At 42.2% G+C, this 19,394-nt stretch overlaps 1 protein-coding gene and 1 non-coding gene across 2 annotated transcripts; both read left to right on the top strand.

Annotated features, from left to right (window-relative positions):
* The first annotated feature begins 319 nt into the window (after positions 1-319).
* LETM2 (leucine zipper and EF-hand containing transmembrane protein 2) lies at positions 320-18,655 on the top strand. Its single transcript, XM_064585532.1, has 11 exons — positions 320-750; positions 1,820-1,900; positions 3,152-3,605; positions 4,230-4,373; positions 8,359-8,496; positions 9,147-9,347; positions 10,446-10,565; positions 14,011-14,124; positions 16,072-16,164; positions 16,484-16,585; positions 17,305-18,655. Exons 2-11 carry the CDS (start codon positions 1,854-1,856, stop codon positions 17,365-17,367), a joined length of 1,476 nt encoding a protein of 491 aa, XP_064441602.1. The 5' UTR covers positions 320-750; positions 1,820-1,853; the 3' UTR covers positions 17,368-18,655.
* Positions 2,833-2,942, top strand: LOC123849135 (U6 spliceosomal RNA). The gene has a single exon (XR_006791968.1). It is a non-coding gene; the product is annotated as a U6 spliceosomal RNA (small nuclear RNA).
* Positions 18,656-19,394: the final 739 nt, after the last annotated feature.

Genomic DNA, 19,394 nt, shown 5'->3' with positions numbered 1-19,394 from the left:
ACAGACTCTGCTTAAACTAAACCCGATAGAGAGGTCATTTCGCCGGTGGGAACCGGACCTTGGCTGCCTCCAGGGCTGCCACAGCAAAGGACGTCCTCCCTCCCCATAATCTGAGAGCTCATTGGTGAGTGGTGTCGTCACTCAGAGTGACGTAACGGGTTAGGAAAGAGGTGGAGCCATAGAAACTTGGCCTGGGGCCCTTCTAGCTGGGGAGCTGGGGGAGGGGGGTTTGGGAAGGAACTGGAGGATTGAGGCAGCCGTTCCGGGGAGCCGGCCCGAGGAGGTAGGGGTGGGCGGGCCAAGTCCTCAGGCTGTTATTTGGTGGACCTTGCCTGCCTTTTTTTCCTCCGGAGCCCGTTCTCTCCGCATCCTGCTCTTCCCATCAGCGCCCAGGTTTCCCGACAGCTTCCAGTTCCCCACCGCACTTGCCTCAGCCCTTGACCTCGTGCCCCTGCCCGCCCCCCAACTTTGGAGTTCAACCTCCATTTCCCCTCCTTCTGTGCTCCGCTTCCTCCTCCGTACCCTGCGCCCGGCTTCTCCTTGTCTTCCTTCCATAAACCTGGATCGCCAACAAGGTTGTCGTCCCCGTGCCTGCACCATCCCCGCACCCAAACACAAAGAACCGCCCCCCAACCCCCAGACCCCGGTACCGCAAACACAGTCCACCAACACACTACGTGCACAAAAGCCGCCGGCTGCGGAAGCCGACGGCGCGTTTTGCCCCTGTGTCGTCAAGGGCCAGAAGCAAAGGTAACCCGGGGAGCCTGGGGCCCCCGCGTGTGGGCGTGGGCGGCGCGAAGGCGCAGGCGGGGCTCCCGGCCGTCCCCGCCTAGGAAGTGGTTCCCCGCAGCTTCGGGCGGGAGTGCCCAGGGGTCAGAGAGCGGGTTAACCGCTCGATCGGGTGTGGCATGCCTCCGGCAGGAGACCACCCGCCCTTAGCCTGGGTTTAGATGTTCCGAAGGATTCTTTGAACTCCCGTTCAAAATGTCAGCTCTGTGGTTGAGGTTTCCGTACAGGAGAGCACCCTGGTCTACGCCTTTTCCAGCTGCAGGAAAGTAGTGTTGACGTTAAGAGATAATACCAAAACATCTTGCTGCCCTTGACTGGAAAGGACCACAGGATGGAGAAAGGTTTTGATAAAGCTTGTTTAAAGGTAGTTCAGTTTGATCTCTTTGGAGAATCACCAGTACAGGAAACCGATTTACCTGCACTTGAATCATTAGTAGGTACCATGTGTATCTTCACTGCTACATAAATGTGGTTAGTGAGTACTTTTTTTTTTTTTTTAGGTAGGCTCTGTGCCCAACGTGGGGCTTGAACTCATGACCCTGAGATTAAAGAATCCAATGCTCTAGTGACTGAGCCAGCTAGGTGCCCCTTTCAATCTTCAAAGTTTGGGGCAACTTGGCCAAGTATGGGAAAAAGCTAACTGAAACAAATCCAGGGTATTTTATTCTACCTGTATTTTTAGGCTACAAAAAAGTATGTATTGCTTAGCTTCTTAAATACCTGGCAACCATTCAAGTAGGTTGCTAGGTGTTATTGACCAGAAATAAAAAAGTCTTTGAAGACCATATAACCATCATGAGCACCATGATGTTAGAGATCATTTCTACTTGTTGGGATCTCAAAGTACCATTCTCAAATCCAAGCTGAGAAAACATTCATGATTGTTGGAAATGATCTTGAGAGAGGGTTTACACCTTGAATGGAATATGGAAATTTTCTACCCTTGCAATAGTAAACACTGAAATCCTGGTATCTTTATAATTGGTGTGTCTTTAAAATACTAAATTGTTTACTTAATCCTTCTGTCTAGGTTCCCTTGTTGACTAGTTGAGACAAATATAAGCATGGCCTTCTACAGTTATAAAACAGTCTTAGCTATTGCCCGAACAAGGTAAGCTGTGGAATCCCCTCTTCCCCTGCAATATTTATATGAACTTTCTTCTAGAAAAAGATATATGTAAAAGGATAGGCTTGTTCCACAACAAATGAAAGCTTTGTTGCCTTTAACTATTCTGGTTTTTAGGAAGCTGACATTTTATTGTATTTACACTTACCCCAGATTTTCTATATGCCTTAGAACTCAGGCTGAGTAATTTTTAGATGTATGGCACAGGGAAGAGAGAAGATGTAATGGTTTCACGGTGACACCTCTGTAACTAATGAATGTTACATGGGGCCCTTAGATAGAAAAATGAGTAAAAAGGCTGGCAAACAAGCCAGTCCTAGGACATATACCTGCCCTCGTAGGGTCTGTTATCACTTATTTATTCCAAAGAATATTCACTGAGAACTTACTATGGGCCAGATACATTGTACATTTTCCCTTTTGGCCCTTCAAAAAGTGCTTTATCTTGGTGTGCTTTAAAAACAGTCTGAAAGAATGGAAAAGCCCTCTCTTTGCCAGAAGAAATGTCTTTGCCAGGAACTTTCTTTGCCTAGATGGGTCTTATTTTTATTTTCAAACAATCTCATGTGCTAATTTAACTGAAGATTTTGAGCTGTTGCAAAACTAGAAGGTAGAGATCCCTGGCTAGGGTGCCCAATTCTAATTCTTATTCCTAACATTCTTGAGGAATTGGAGGTGAAGGACATTTGGGCCCTAAATGCCTCTCATTTGAGGGAGTCCATGGGCACCACACAGACAAATCAGTATTATGTGTTTGGTTAATTCCCACAGAGGCCATGAAGTGTTTTGTTCAAGCAATATTCCTACTGTCAGCAGAGTAACCAAAGATGCAAGCGTTCCACCTGTTTTTCAAACACAACCCCTGGTGGAAAAATGTTTGCTGTTAGATTTTTAAATTAATAGTTGCAGACGTTCGTGCTTGCGTCAGCAGAGCTTTTACTAAAGTTGGAACAATACAGAGAAGATTAACATGGCCCCTGCGCAGGAATAGTTGTAGAGTTTCTAACTTGTAACATAGCAATTATTTTTAGGAATTAACTTATTAATATTTCTCATAGAGTCTATCATTCAACCATAAAGCACACTGTTCTTCAACTGGGGTAAAAAGTTATATTTCATTTGTTTATAAATATCATCTGCTTTTAAAATATTATAAATATTAAAATATTTATTTCTTTAGTTTTTAAGTTTGTAACAGTATGTGCTCAACTAAGAGGATGTTGCTCTTTATTCCAGATTCCCTGGCTATTTTGTCCATCCTATGAGCTCTTCTTATTCCGCATCATTTGCATTTCTTCACTTGCCAGATTCCCATTTAAATAAAACATACATGAAGAACTGTGTAAGCAAGAAGTACTCCTATCCTAATCAGTCAGGCAATAAAGTACTTCACTTACGAACTAGAATAATACAAAAGCTACACACGTCAACTTGCTGGTTACAAGAGGTCCCTGGTAAACCTCAGCTGGAGCAAACCCCGAAAAAGCCCCAGGTGACAAGCCCTCAGCCCACAAAAGGACCTGGCATGAAGATTAAGGAAGAAAAGCGATCTTATAGACAAAGAATTATGGGTGAACTTAAACATTATTACAGTGGATTCTACTTGCTGTGGATTGACACCAAAGTTGCTGCCAGAATGGTTTGGAGGCTGTTGCATGGGCAGGTGCTGACCAGAAGAGAGAGACGAAGGGTAGGCAAGGATCATATTTGAGAAAGAAAATGTAAAGTGAAAATGAACTATATGGCAACCAAGTTTTAAACTCACCTGAAAATTCATCCTAAAAATCCCAAAGTAGGAATAGTAACTGATGGTGAGAACCAGAGTTTCTTATTCGTCTGAAACGGACTTACTGTGCAATTTTAGGCAAGATCTTGAGATTTGTGCATATTTGCCTCTAAAATGGTTATAATTGTGTTTTCTAATCTCCCCAAGGAATTGAGAAGCTTCAAGTTTGATCTGTGGACCCGCAATAGAAACTGCTGTTAATATATTAAGGATATGCATTTGAAAAATCAGTCTTTAACAGACGCTATGCTATTAAAGTACAGACCCCTGACATAGATGAAAGCTAACAATAGATGATGTCAGCAATATGTTTTGATTGTCATAGATTTCCTTGAAGGTATCCCATAGATGTTACTTCAGAGTGATGGTAAAGAGGAAAACCCTACCTTTCCATTTTATACAAAGCTGCAGAAAATCCGTCTAGGGTTTTTAACACTTTAAGGACCAAGGCAGGCTTTTTTTGTTTCATATTTTTGTTTGGGGCGTGTCCTAAAATAATGAATACTGCCTATGCATTTAATTCTTTAGCTCTTGAGGACTTGTGCTGATTTCTTCCGCCTGGTTCCATTTATGGTGTTCATAATTGTACCCTTCATGGAATTCTTATTACCGGCATTTCTGAAATTCTTCCCAGAGATGTTGCCATCAACTTTTGAAAGTGAATCCAAAAAGGTATGTAGGATTTTTTAACTTAAAAAAAAAATTAATGGACTCTATTCGTTAGTTTTTAAGTTTATAGAAAAATTGAGCAGAAAGTATAGAGGGTCCCCAGATACTCCCCCCATTTTCCCTGTTATTAATGTCTTGCATTTGTGTGATCTATTTGTTGCAGTTGAAGAACCAATATCGAGATATTATTAGTTAAATCTCATACTTTACATTAGACTCCACTCTTTTTGTTGTACTGTTCTATGGGTTTTGAAAACTGCATAATGTCATGGTATCTACCATCACGCCATCATACAGAATAGTTTCACTGCCCTAAAAATGCCCTGTGCATCATCTGTTGTTCCTCCTACCTCCCCCAGCCAGTGGCCACCACTGTCTCCATAGATCTGCCTTTTCCAGAATGTCATATAGTTGGAATCATACAGTGTGTAGTCCTTTCATGGATCATTTCTTTTCTATCACTGCATAATATTTCATTGTATGGATGTGTCACAGGTTGTTTATTCACCTGTTGAAGGGTATTGTGGTTGACTCCAGTTTTTGGCAATTATGAATAAAGCTGCTATAAAGATCTGTGTGCAGGTTTTTTTTTATGATCATAAGCTTTCAACTCATTTGGAGTCCTAAATACATAGGAAAGCAATTACTGGATCATATGGTAAGACTATGTTTAGTTTTGTAAAAAATAACTGTCTTCCGATGTCTCTGTACCATTTTTCATTCCCACCAGCAATGAGAGTTCCTATAGCCCTGTATCTTCATCAGCATTCAGTATTGTCAGTGCTTTGAATATCAGCCATTCTTATAGGTGTGAAGTGATATCTCACTGTTATTTTAGTTTGCAATTCTCTGATAATGTATGATATTGAGCATCTCTTCATATGTTTATTCGCCACCTGTAGATCTTCTTTGGGGATGTATCTGTTTTTTGCCCACTTTTTAATGGAGTTGTTCATTTTCTAATTGTTAGGAGTTCTTAGTATATTTGGATACAAGTCCTTTAGCAGATATGTGTCTTGCAAATATTTTCTCCCAGCCTGTGGCTTGTCCATTATCTTAACTGTCTTTCACAGAGCTAATGTTTTTTATTTTAATCAAATATAAGTTATCAGTTGTTTTTGTTTTTGCATTGTACTTTTGGTGTTGTATCTAACAACTCACTGCCAAGTTCAAAGTCACCTAGGTTTTCTCCTACATTTTCTTTTTTTTTTAATTTTAAGTAGGCTCCACACCCAACGTGTGGTTTAAACTCACGACCCTGAGAGCAAGAGTCCCATGCTCTACTGACTGAGCCAGCCAGGCACCCCTCCTACATTTTCTTCTAGAAGTTTTATAGTTCTGAATTTTAAATTTAAGTCTATGATCCATTTTGAGTGAATTTTGGTGAGAGGTGGAACATCAGGGTTAATATTCATTTTTTTCTTTTTTGCATGTGGATACCCAAGTTTCCCTAGCATCATTTGTTGAAAAAACGATCCCCATTTCCATTGAATTTTAACTTGTTTTTAACCATTAAAAAATAAAGAAAACAAAAATCAACTGTTATTGCAGTGACTAGTTGAACAGTGGGCATGATTTAGCCAGACAGACCCTTTAGTGCTTGAGAGTAGTCCTGGAGAAGAGGGGTCCTCACTGGATGGTCACTGTGAAGGTGACGGGCTGGGAAAATTAAGGTGGCCCCTTTGTTCTTTCCATTCTGTGCCACTCCACTGGACAGAGGTCTGAAGGCATGAACACGTGATGGGAGGACGAACAGGACAACTCTTAAATCAGATTGGGAAATGTTTCCTAGAAGAGATAACTATGCAACCAAGACTAGAAGAGTGGTAGAATTTTGCCACAGCATTTGAAAGGCTTTCTGGATAGAAAGAGTAGCACTTAAAATGGCTTACTTATGTGAAAGAGTATCATATAATCTGAGACACTGAGCGCTTCTTTGTGGTTGGAGCAGGGAATACAAGGGGATCAATTGTGGAAGATGAGACAAAGTGATGTGTTGGGGTCAGGTTGGAAAGTGTCTACCACCCTAAGGAATTTAGACTTTGCCTTTGACTATGGTGAATAATGGAACGTAAATTTAAGCAGAGGGTGGGTAACACGGTTAGATCTGTATTTTAGAAAAAAATGATATTGCTGGCTGGCTAAAAGGATTGACGAGGGCAGAGCCAAAGGAGGGAAATCGGCTGGCATCCTCTTACAGTAGCACAGGAGAGAGAGGATTAAATTATGAAAGTGGCATTAGGAATAAAAATTTGAAGATACATTAGAGACACATGTAAGGGGTAGAATCAAATTGCAATATGTGACTGGCAGTGGTTTAGTTTACTTACATTTAAGGTAATCAGGACCTAGAATTAATACCATGGGATTCCAAGGAATGTGTTCGTGAATGCAGGAAGATGGGGGGAATAAAGGAAGTGATTTATCTAAAGATTCCTCTTTCCTCAACGCTGCTCGTTCCCCGGATATAATACATACACACCATGGCCACAGTTTTAGAAAATACGTTCTCTCTCTTTCTTTTCCATGGACTAAAACAAATGAGAAAATGAGAGAGAGAGAAGTGGTGGTGGAGGGGAGGAGGTTGTGGGAGGCAGAGTGGGAGGAAGCAGGACTTTGTATTTACGTAAGATCAGAGCACCCATGCATTTCTCTTTAGTAGTACTTATCTATTATACTTTAATTTGTGGAATTACTGGATTATCATTAGTCACTAATGTTTGTCTTTCCCGTTAGACCAGAAGTCCCATGAGGGCAGGAATTCTTACCTGTTTTTGCTCATTTTATCCCCAGCACCTAGTACAAGGTAGATACTCAATAAATAAATGAATAGATGGATGGATATGGATGTAGGAAATGGATGACTAAGTGGGTTCTAATGATGGTATTGCCATTGCCGTGTGTGATTTTTTTGGTTGAGTCTTTAAGATTTTTCTAAAAATTCATGATTGCTATGATTGACTAATCATTAGAATCTCTTGGGCAACTTAAAAAAAATAGAGAGAATCCCATTCCTCTCCATCCCCCTGAGTCCTGACCATGGTTATTATTTTTTTAAAGATTTATTTATCTATTTTAGAGAGGGAGAGCAAGCAAGCGCGTGAGCCAGAGGGGCAGACGGAGAGGGAGAGAGAATCCTGGGCAGACTCTGCACAGAGCATGGAGCCTGATGCAGGGCTCAATTTCATGACCATGAGATCACGACCTGAGCCGAAACCAAGAGTTGGATGCTTAACTGACTGTGCCACCCAGGCTCCCTTAACTGTGGTTATTTTGAAAATGCTACCACACTGCATGTCTGATAATAAATGAGGATTTAGAAGTACTCGTTAACATCATGTCTTAAGAGTATACATTTAGCCAGCACCTTGCTGGCTCAGTCGGTAGAGCATGCAACTCCTGATCTCCGGGCTGTGAGTTCAAGCCCCACCTTGGGAGTAGAGATTGCTTAAAAAAAAAAAAAAAAAAAAAGTACATTTAATTCTCTTTTGTGTAGTGCTTTGTTCATATCTGTTATAACACTTAAGTCGGTGTATTATAATTAATTGTATCTGTTTTGTACTGAAGCTATATGCTACTCTAGCATAGAGTTAATGTCCTAGTTTTCTTTGTTTGTGGCCCACACAAAATCTGGGACCAGGGGCTGGCTCAACTAGCAGCCTAGATGGTTTATACCAGGCTAAGAGATAGTATCTCATTCTAAATAATGACAAAGCTTCCACTGAGGGGATATTTTGGATCTATCAAATAATTATGGTCATTGTATTAGTAAGAAATAAAAGGTAAAATCAAGGAGTCAAGTTGCAAATAGAGGCTACTTTTTATTTGTTCTGGTTTTCACAAAACCCATTTAACTAGGTCTGAAAATAATATTAACATGCAAAATAGGGATGAACAAGAACAAAGTGACAATTCTTTTCCTCTCATCTTTATCTATGAAGTTGTAACCATGAAGGATTGATTAACTTTCTCCTCTTCTATTATTAAGGAGGAAAAACAGAAAAAGAAAATGGCTGCAAAGTTGGAACTAGCAAAATTTCTTCAAGAAACGATTACAGAAATGGCCAGGAGGAACAGGGCCAAGCTGGGAGATGCCTCTGTACAGTTCTCCTCCTATGTCAAACAGGTGTCAATCTTTTGTGTAACACACCAAACAACTGCTAGGCTGGCGGTTATATGAAAAATTCATGTCATTGTGGATCTTCCAGATTGTTCACAGTCTCTGACTTTGCAAATATCTGAGTTATACGCATGCAATGTTGCAAACATTTATAGTAGTGTGGGGGAAAACCTGCCTTAAAGCAGTCATGTACTGAAGACGTTAATAACTTTTTGGAAAGAACTGTAGATTTAGAGCCAAACTTTTGAACTACTCCTGATTTTGCAGTTGACTCAGGCTGACTTGGACAGACTTCTTTATGCCTCTTGGTATCACAGGGCCCATTTCCAGGCATAAGATAGAGTCTATGAATATGCTTTGATGTGTCTTTCAAATAGTCTACAGGGAAAGTTGAACTAAGAAATACATTTTATAATTTTTAAAAAAGATTTATTGATTTATTTTAGAGAGGGAAAGAGTGTAAGTGAGTGGGAGGGAGGGGCAGAGGGAGAGGGAGAGAGAATCTCAAGCAGACTCCCCTCTGAGCTCAGAGCCCAAAGTGGGGCTCCATCCCTCCACCCATGAGATCATGACCTGAGCCGAATGCTCAACTGACTAAGCCACCCCCGGAGCCCTATGAAATACATTTTAATTAACATCTTTGTCCCACTGCCTAGGTCCAGACAGGCCACAAGCCCAGCACAAAGGAGATAGTTCGCTTTTCCAAACTATTTGAAGATCAGCTAACCTTGGAGCACCTAGATCGACCTCAGCTGGTTGCCCTCTGCAAGCTTCTAGAGTTGCAGTCCTTTGGAACCAACAATTTGCTCCGCTTTCAACTTCTGATGAAACTAAAGTCTATAAAAGCAGATGATGAAGTAAGAGCTGAACTGTAGACACGGGGAATTAGCAAGGCTTGGGAGATCCCTTAGGGTGGCTTTGTGATAAAGTGTAGTATCTTCTCCTAGATCTGCTCATGGATGGGTTCTGCAAACCATTGAGTGGTTTAAACAATCATTACCATGACAATCTGAACCCAGATTACTCATTTTAGGAGTTGTTTGTCATACTCTGACGCATTTTCTGGAGAATGCCCTCATAAGCAGTTAGTGATTTAGTAATCTACATCAGTTAGGACCCACTAGGAAGGAACAGCCCCCAGGAGGTTCCTGAGTCTTCCATTGCTAAGGACAGTGCTCTACTCTCACACCTCAGCTCCCCTTCCTCAGAGCTGGTGCCAAAGTAAATATTCTGCTGGGTGAGTTGGCCTGATAAGGAGGGGTGGCAAGGTGTAATGCAGGGAGGGAGAGCCGAGCCTAGACATCTGATGGAGGAAAGGCATCATAACTACTAATTAGACTCCTTAAAAAATGGAAAGAATGTTTCTTGAATCAGAATCAGCTGCTTTAGAGCATTCTGCCTGAGGGAGCAGGATTCCTGGAACTGAGAAAGCACGATCCCTGTGGCCTCATTTAGATTTCAGCTGTTGCTTTCAGAATTTTGGAATAAACAATACTGGTCCCAGAAGTACCCTAGTTTTGGGTCACACCAAGCAGAAGCCGTGTTATGTATCGAGTGAATTTTGTGGACCAGAGTTAGGGCCATTCCCAGGTGGAGGTAGGGGGATGGTAGGGGAAGAGCGATTCCGGGACATCCAGCAAATGGTACCCCGCAAGCTTCTCAAGTGGAATATTTTCTAATGAATCCTGAAGGTGCCATGAAGGGGAAATGCACGTCAAGAGGGGAGAGGATTACTCTGGTGACAAAGTGTTGGGGAGGAGTTATGTGACTACTTCTGATATTATTAATACCGGTTGGCAGGATTCCCCTCATTTTCAGCTGCTGCCCCTTTAGTCAGCGAGAGGACAATCCGATGTGAAAGCATCAGATTTGGTGTTGACCCTGATTTGTTGGAATGTAGGATTCAGTAAAATTGGAACCAAGAGATCCAATGCCATTTCTTACGTTGCTTTCAGGTAATTGCCAGAGAAGGGGTGAGTGCTTTGAGCGTGTCAGAACTGCAAGCCGCCTGCAGGGCCCGGGGGATGAGATCCCTGGGTCTCACTGAGGAACAACTGAGACAGCAGCTCACAGAGGCAAGTTGCAGCTCTCCTGGGCCCTTTTTGCTAGAACTCTGTCCCCTGCGATTTGTAGACCTCACTGTGATTTCTACTTTTCAGGCGAGCCGTCCCACCTAATTTGCCTTCTTTAATTGAGCAGTGGGACGCTGAAGAAGCTAGATTTATTTTTGATGGAGACAGGGTACTCTATTAGTTTTCTTTCTTTTTTAAGTTTAAATTTCACTTACTTGACATACACTGCAATATTGGTTTCTGGCGTAGAATTTAGTGATTCATCACTTACGTACAACACCCAGTGCCCTCCTCATACCCATCACCCATCTAGCCCATCCCCCCTCCCACCTCCCTCCATCAACCCTCAGTTTGTTCTCTATCCTTAAGAGTCCCTTATGGTTTGTTTCCCTCTCTTTCTCCCCCTTCCCGTATGTTAATCTGTTTTCTTTGTTAAATTCCACATATGAGTGAGATCATAGGGTATTTGTCTTTCTCTGACTGACTTATTTCACTTCGTGTAATACACTCTAGCTCCATCCATGTCATTGCAAATGGCAAGATTGCATTCCTTTTGATGGCTGAGTAATATTCCATTGTGTGTGTGTGTGTATATATATATATATATATATATATATATATATATATACCACATCTTCTTTATCCATTCATCAGTTGATGGACATCTGGGCTCTTTCCATAATTTGGTTATTATTGATAATGCTGCTATAAACATCAGGGTGCATGTACCCCTTCGAATCTATTGCTGCTTAAACAATGACAACAAACTTAGTGGTTTATTAGCTTATATGTTCTGTCAGAAGTGCAGGCTGTGTTTTATCTGGAGGCTCTGGGGGAAGTCTCCATTTCCAGGCTCATTCAGTTTGTTGGCTGAGTTTAGTTTCTTGCAGCTGTAGGACTGAGGTCCCATTTCCTCACTGGCTGTCAGCCCCAGGCTCCTCAGCCCTGCAGGCCCCCTGCATTCCTCACCTCTAGGCCCCGTCCATCTGCAAAGCTAGCAAAGGAGAGCTTCTCAACACGAGGCCCCCCAAAGGCTTCACATCTCAGACTTCCCCTTTTTGACCTCTTGCTCCAGATTTAAAGGCTTCACGTGATTAGGTGAGACCTACTCAGATAACTTCCTGCTTTCAGATCTGCTGACTCGCGACCCTAATTATTTCTGCAAAATCCCTCACGGCAGCACCTAGATTCATGTCTGAATAACTGGGAGAAGGTGTGGGTACACTAGGGACTAGGAATCTTGGGACCACCTTAGAATTTTGCATACTCCAGGTATTTTAAGGGCCCCAGACAAAATCTCAAATCCAAGGCCTGTTGTGTATGAATCCATCTGGAGGTCTGAACCTTGCACTGAGGGCTCAGCTGGGACTACTTTCTAATTAGTACCCCAAGCCAATGTAAAGTGTTAGCTTTGGCAACAGATGTTTAATATTTTCCCACTGACAACATATTTTAACTAAGAGCATCAATGTTTTCTTTTTTTTTCAAGATTTATTTTAGAGAGAGAACGTGCACACATGAGTTGGGGGAGGGGCAGGGGGAGAGAATCTTTTTTTTTTTTAATTTTATTATGTTAGTCACCATACAAGAGGGGGAGAGAATCTTAAGCAGACTCCCCGCTGAACACGGAGCTAGATGTGGGGCTCAAGGCGGAGCTCCCACCTTGATCCCACAACCCATGAGATCATGACCCGAGCCAAAACCAAGAGTCGGACGCTTGACCGACAGAGTCACAGGCACCCCAGAGCATCAGTGTTTTCAAACAAGCAGTAACTCCTATTAAAATTCTCATTCTTGCAACTGTAGGAAATGCTATAAAGTATATACAAATTATTTTGGAATAGGAGCCACTGTTGTGACTTTGAAACTGTGTCAGTTAGCTATTTCCTTTTACCTGTTGGACCTGCTCTGGCTGGAAGATGAACATATTGTAGAGAAAGGTTCTTAAAATCATTTATTTTTTTGAACATAGAGCATTGAGTGGGTTCATACTGTCCAATAGCTTTCTTGAAAGAGTGTATCATTTTTCCCACCAAGGAGTGAGGATACTAATCCAGCCATATGATATTCGACACTGTGTATTATCCAGAAATTCCTGTGTTAGGATACAGGCAGGCATTTCATAGAAAGGAAACTCTAAGATGATAATCGTATGAAACATCTTAACTTCATAAGATAAATTAAAACTATGAGATATCACATTCACCTGTTACATTGGCAAAGATCAGTTTGATAATACACTGTGTTGTTGAGGGTTGGGGAGAGGGGCACTCATGCATTGCGGATAAAAAACCTCCATGGAATCTTTCAAAATTTAAAAATGCATTCACTTTGACCTAGAAATTTCACTTGTGCAATATGACATATCTATAAGATTATCCATTGCAGGGGCACCTGGGTGGCTCAGTCGTTAAGCGTCTGCCTTCAGCTCAGGTCATGATCCCAGGGTCCTGGGATCGAGTCCCGCATCGGGCTCCCTGCTCCGCGGGAAGCCTGCTTCTCCCTCTCCCACTCCCCCTGCTTGTGTTCCCTCTCTCGCTGTGTCTCTCTCTGTCAAATAAATAAATAAAATTAAAAAAAAAAAGATTATCCATTGCAGCACCATTTATAATAGCAAAAGATTGGAAACAGCCTAAAGTTCATAAATAGGAGAATAATCAAATTATGGCCTTTCCGTGCAACAGTGGAATCCTTTACAGACGGTTAAAAAGGAAGCAGCTCTACAGCTACGGGTATGAATCAATGTCCAGGACATTTCAGTGAAGAAAAGCAAAGGACAGAACAGTGTGTATAGATCGCCCTTTATGTGAAGATAAGAAACATACAAGTGTTCGTATGTGCACAGGATATCTCTGAAGATTATATAAGGAACTGGTAACAGTGGTTGCTTCTAGGGAGGGAAACAGGGTAAAGGATAGGAGTAGAAGACAGGCTTATTATTGATTATATTTTATTTACTTCTTGAATTTTGTCTCTTGTCCAGTATCTACCTATCTATCTATCTATCTATCTATCTATCTATCTATCTATCTATCTATCTATCTATGTATTTATTTTTTTAAAAGGTTGGCCAGTTTGATACTTGAAAATTATACTCATTCTCATTTTAATGTTTCTTTCTTTGGTTATGAGTGAGTCTTATTCTTTCCCCTTATCTGCTCTGTGTCTAAGAGAAGATACTTAGCTCCTTTGATCCACAGTCGATTTGAGAGGTGACTGGAATGCTCCCCCTCCAACTCAGAGGATCCCACTGTCGCGAGGGGGGATGCAGACTACAGCCACTGGTGCTGAAGCCAGGAGACTAGTGTTCCCATCCTTGTCCTGCTGCTGGTTCCCAGCACGTGCCTGGGGAAGCTGTGAAACCAGGGAAGCAGTCGGTGACGGTGGGTCATGTCCAGTTCTAACATGCTGGGGTTCTGTCCTGTTTTATTCTCCTTCAATTCTCCAGTGGCAGGACCTCCACCTGAAGGAGAACGTCCCTCCTTCTCTGTTGCTTCTGTCACGAACCTTCTACCTGATAGATGTGAAGCCAAAGCCGATTGAGATACCACTAAGCGGGGAGGTGAGTGCCCAGGATCTGGATTTCCTTAACTGGGGCCTCTCCACAAATGTCTTATTTCCTCTTACAGTTAAGGTAGACATTTCTTTTGGAATATCTTTTGGCATTTGGTCCAGTGGGCTTTAAAATCTTTAAAAAATTCCATAAAAAAATTAAAATTGCTAAAACTAACTCTAGCTATAGAGCTCTTACTGTCTTTGTTCCAGCTCGATTTAGGAATCCAGTTTATTCTTTCTCCTTAACTATCTAGTCTTCATTAGCAGACTCTTGCTCTTCTGAAACTGAATGGTTCCTCTTCTTTCGTGTCTATTTCATTTGTCCAGATTCCTATTAATTTTGAAGCAGTGAAAGGCCAATCTAGAATATAAACTTTTTGTCTTCCTTCCACTCATTTCCTTAATCATTTTTTGTTGCCTTTAATTCAACAGCTTTTTTCCCCCCCTCCTGGCATTTTACCAAAAAGCTCAGGATTAGCCCAATCACTAGAGCATCTTGCTCTGGCAGAAGGGGCCTCTCACCTCTCTACTTTGTGGCTTCATGTCTAAGTCAGAATCTGTATGAATGAGAAAGGAGAGACCATTGTGGAAGATGCTGCACATGTGGTTTAGTAGATGAAACTAAGTTCTCTGAAGTGGGGACCCATCATTTTTAATTTAGTTATGCTAGTGACTCCTTGGACAAGCCAAAGGAAATGATATGAAGTCCAGCATGACAAATGTACTCCAGGGAACACCCTCATGCTTTGCCTTTCCATATTTCCAGAGACTAATCAGATTTGGGCTTTGTCTGGGAAGGATTTGAGGGAGAGTGGGAGCAATTTTGGAACCCAGACCATCTTCTAAAAGGCAGCCTACCTGGTTCTTACTCTATCTTTGGTCTTTAAGACAGACCAAATTTGTCATTCTTAGACTGTTCTCAGAAGCAAGGAAATCTTGGAATAGCACAATATCTCAGAGCTAATTTTGTGTTCTCAGAATTATTCTAGAGGGGCATAAACACTTCAGCCAGATGTTGCTTTTTGGAATGTTTGAGAAAGACCTAGAAATTAAGGACAAAATGACAAGCTCCTCGGCATTTTATTGGTTGTTTTTTTTTTTTAAACCACATTTTTAAACTTCTGTTTTCCATATATACAAAATGAGAATAAGTAGCATGCTAGGTTCAGTAAAGAATTTAGAGACGTCAAGTTAAATATACTTTAATTTTGGATATATGTAGCTCTTTCCCCTCCCAAGTACACAAAGCAATTACTTATTTCCAAAGAGCAGTGACATATTTACTTTTTAAATCTAATTATAATTCTTGAAGATAGGTTAGCTAGCTATTCTCAAAATACCATGTCTTCCATTTTCCTCATGTTGCAGGAGCTTCTATTAAGCAGCACCTACCATTTTAATAAATCAGAAAAACTTATCATTTATTATTAGACACCAAAAATGATAAAGATGTCAATTTTGAGTAAGTTATATCAATGCTGTTAGAAGCTGATGAGTAATTGAGAAAAGGCAACCTTCTTTTGTCAGACTGAAAACAGGACTAGAATTGGCAAATCAGGAGCTTGTTAATGGCTGAGGACTTTTTTTTTTAAATTTATTTTTTAAGTAATCTCTACACCCAACACTGGACTCGAACTCACAACCCTGAGACCAAGAGTTGCATGCTCCACCAACTGAGCTAGCCAAGCGCCCAGACCGAGGAGTTTTAATACTAGAATCTCATTAGAGTGCAACTTTTGTATGTAGGGAGCTCAAAACTCCAAGATAAATAATACTAAGTTGTTCCTTCAGGGACATATTTCATACGTTCTCCTATAGGGCATAGTTGGAAGAAGTTAGGGATTTAGTGAGTGGAAAGCAAGTTGTGCTAGAAAGCATTAACTACTGTAAAAATGCTTTCGAGTTTCAGGAATAGCAGAAAGCTGATGTTCTTATAAAATACTTCTCTTCCTAGTCTCCAAAACCAGATATTCCTGTGGAATCACCTACTTCTCCTGAATCTAAAGAGACGCTGGTGGATTTAGCACCTTCACTGAAGGGAACTAAGGTTAGACTATTACTTTTCATTTGATTAATTAGGTTTAAAAATGAAAATAAGTTAATTTATCCATTTTTACCTCTCTTAGTGAAACTGAATTTCAATACAATGGTGTTCTTTAATCAGGACTATTTATTGTACTATCAGATCTGTTTCTTAAAAAGGTCAACATTTGGCTCTATGTAATTAGGTTCCAGATTTAGCCTCTTGAACCTGTGAGGGAAGATGTGGTTGTTTCACGCTCCTGGTGGTCACGGCAGTGTGACTATAGATCGAATACCCATTTTGTTTTAAATCAGTAACCCAACTCTCAGTTCTGCTGTTCAAGGATGAAGAATTTATACAGCTGCCGCCCGTTCCCTCGTCCCCCACAACACCATCAACGCCTATCCCATTACCTAAAGGACCCATCACTTCTGCTAAAGAAGCTGTAAGTATCTGAAAAAAGAACACATTTTGTCTCTAGTTATTTTTAAGGGCAGTGAGAATCTAGAGTTGTTACTATTGCAAAACACCTCATGCTTCTTCCTGTTATCCAAACAGGAAGTTGTAGGCTGAACTTTCGTCGTTTTATAACCACTACATTTTAAAAACTCAATTATCCAAAAGCAACCCCCCCCCCAAAAAAACCCCCCAACTTATCAACCAATGCAGTTGTGGATGAGGCCTAAACATGTGAAGTCTAGAAGCTAATTACAATATAGGCAGATTCTTATTTTCTTTTGTGCCAGATGGAAATAGTCCCCATATGTTGTGTATTTCACACAGGCTTCAAATGTCAGGAAATACTAGCAGGAAAGCAATTTAAATCTTAGGAGAAATGTATGTAAATAAGAAATTACTTATCTATCTGCTTTTCCCGTTTGGATGAAAGAATTTGGGGCGGGGGGGGTCATGGGAGAGTTCGACCAGCTCTACTGGCCTCCGAGGGCCGAGGAAGAGAGCTGGCCAACACGCAGACGCCCTGGGGTGGACACCCGGGGTCCTTGCTGGCAGGTCGTCTTAATTTTTATTATCGAGGTGAGTTGCATCCTTGGATTTGACTTTGTGGTCTGTCATTATTTGATTAAGAAAATAGAAAAGGGACTCCTGAGGAGCTTCCACATCTCACTGCGGGCAGTGCCTAAAGTCCTTACGTTTTGTACCCAGACGCTCCAGGCCAAATCACAAAAGACAACACAGAACAGCAAGGCGAGTTCAAAAGGAGCATAAGGACCAGCGGAGGATGAAGCTCACTGTCGTCAGCTCCTGCCCGCAGTGGTGGCATCCATATAGGACCGCCCAGCTGAGACGCTCTGTGTCTGGTTTAAGCAGAGGATCAGCCATGTCGTCCTTGGGATAGGCCTTTGAGGCCTTGTACCTGTTCCAGATGATGTCAGCAGTGAGACCAAGTTCAGACCATTTAGAAATATAATTGCAAAGCCAACTTCCTCTGTACCATGATGTTATCCCACTAAATTGTGTGTAAAGCCCCCTCCCCATGTTATTTTTGAACAGCTTTGTATTCCTGTGCGTGTCCTTTAAGGGAGGAATTTTTTTTTTTTTTCTTTTCATAATGGAATCAGCCTGGCACCTTAGATTCCTCGAGTAAGGACTTGGAAACTCCAAAACCATTGTGAGACCACCTAACTTTTTCAGGGATCCATCAGTAGGAATAGTGCCCTGGAAGCAAAGCACCTTAATGAGATGGAATGGAGGTACTCCCCAGTAAGGCCTTTCTGGATCTGAAGAAGAAAAAGCTTTGTGGAGAAGAAAACGGGGAGCTCGGCAGACTGGTGATCAGCAAGGCCTGGCTGGTGCTTGGCTGTTGGGAGGCCCTGCCTTGGGGCCTGCGGGGGCTGCAGGATCTGGGAGGCTGCCACTACTCCGGGATGCAGGGCTTTCGTTAGCCACCATTTTTCCAGGAAACATAATTAAGGGTTTAAGACTTAACCATTTGTCTGTGCTGGGTGTATGTTTTCCTGGTCTGTTTGTCTTTCACCAACAAGACCATTTGTTAGTCATCGGGGTGGTTAAAGTCTGATATAATCCCTTTTGCGACCAAGTAATGAGTATTATGTTCAGATCCTTATGTTCGGTGTTTTCAGGATGGTCAGTCCTGAGAAAACTTAACATAATACCTTGCCATGCAGCTGACCAACAGCTCTCTTCCCTCGGGCAGTGCTTAGAAAGAAGATATTTTGGCTTGTGGGTGATGAAATTGGTCTTCTCTGCTCGCTGTAAATTGAAAGCAGTTAGAGCGGAGTCATTTAAGCCAAGCGCAACCCCAGTCTCCCTCTCTGGGGTCACCCAAGGGAGGACTGTCGTTGGCACTTCCCAGCAAGGATCTGTACTTGACAATGTTTTTTAGGCCTCCTCTCCACCTTGAGGAAAAGCCCGACCGTGGCCTGCTAACGAACTCCAGTTCCTCGAGAATGATGAATCCCTACTATGCAGCGTTCAGTGGATCTCGCCATTGGCCTAGCAAGGTGATTCACAATAAATTCTCCCATTTTTAAAATGATGGGTGTTTATTTTAATTAGCTCACATTTCAAGTGTTGAATGTGGGCAAGGGCTTAGCTGCTTAACTTGTTCAATCCTGTTTTAGCTGAATGATTCATAAGTACTACTGGGCTGTTCTACAGTTCTTTCTGGCTTTCCCTACAAGGCGGAGTGGGAATGCTTAGGGCAAGGGGCCCCTGGTCACTTCTGGCCCCAGCTGGCCCTCACCCACTTTTTTCTACATCTAGGCATCTGAGACACTGGACATACCCTTCTTCCCATTCTTAGGACAGTAGCTCAGAGAAGTCTAGGATGTTTCTTTGGTCTCATCACCTAGAGCTCTTGGCTGTTGGGCTCTGTAGGATTGTTACATCTAGGCCCGCGCTGAAACCGAGCTAGTGGTGTTCTGGTAAACGGTTAACAACCGACTCTGGGTGGGGGACAGGAAGTGCCCTGATTGGTAGCATTTGACTTCAAGCTGCCAACAGGAGGTCACTGAAGAGTCAGGAAGAGGTGTGCACCATCAGCTCCAGCACACCACGGACCCCAGCCCTCCGTGAGTAACAAGAGACGAGGCGATCGCTGGCAGCATGTCCATTAAATGTCACTTTTACACTCCAACACAAACATCTGGGAGGCGGTGTCGTATACGTGGCCCTGAATGCTCTTAGGTGCCGGGCTGGAGAGAACTTGCCCCGGACTGACTCTTCCTGAACAGCTGGGTTCTTGCTGACCTTCCGTCTCCCCAGCTCTCCCC

Source organism: Mirounga angustirostris, unplaced genomic scaffold (genome assembly GCF_029215605.1).
Source record: "Mirounga angustirostris isolate CCGP_5_RB_7025 unplaced genomic scaffold, mMirAng1.0.hap1 SCAF_2, whole genome shotgun sequence".
Classification (NCBI taxonomy): Eukaryota; Metazoa; Chordata; class Mammalia; order Carnivora; family Phocidae; genus Mirounga; species Mirounga angustirostris.
The sequence above is the reverse complement of the archived record's forward strand: the minus strand, read 5'-3'. Positions and strand labels throughout refer to the sequence as shown.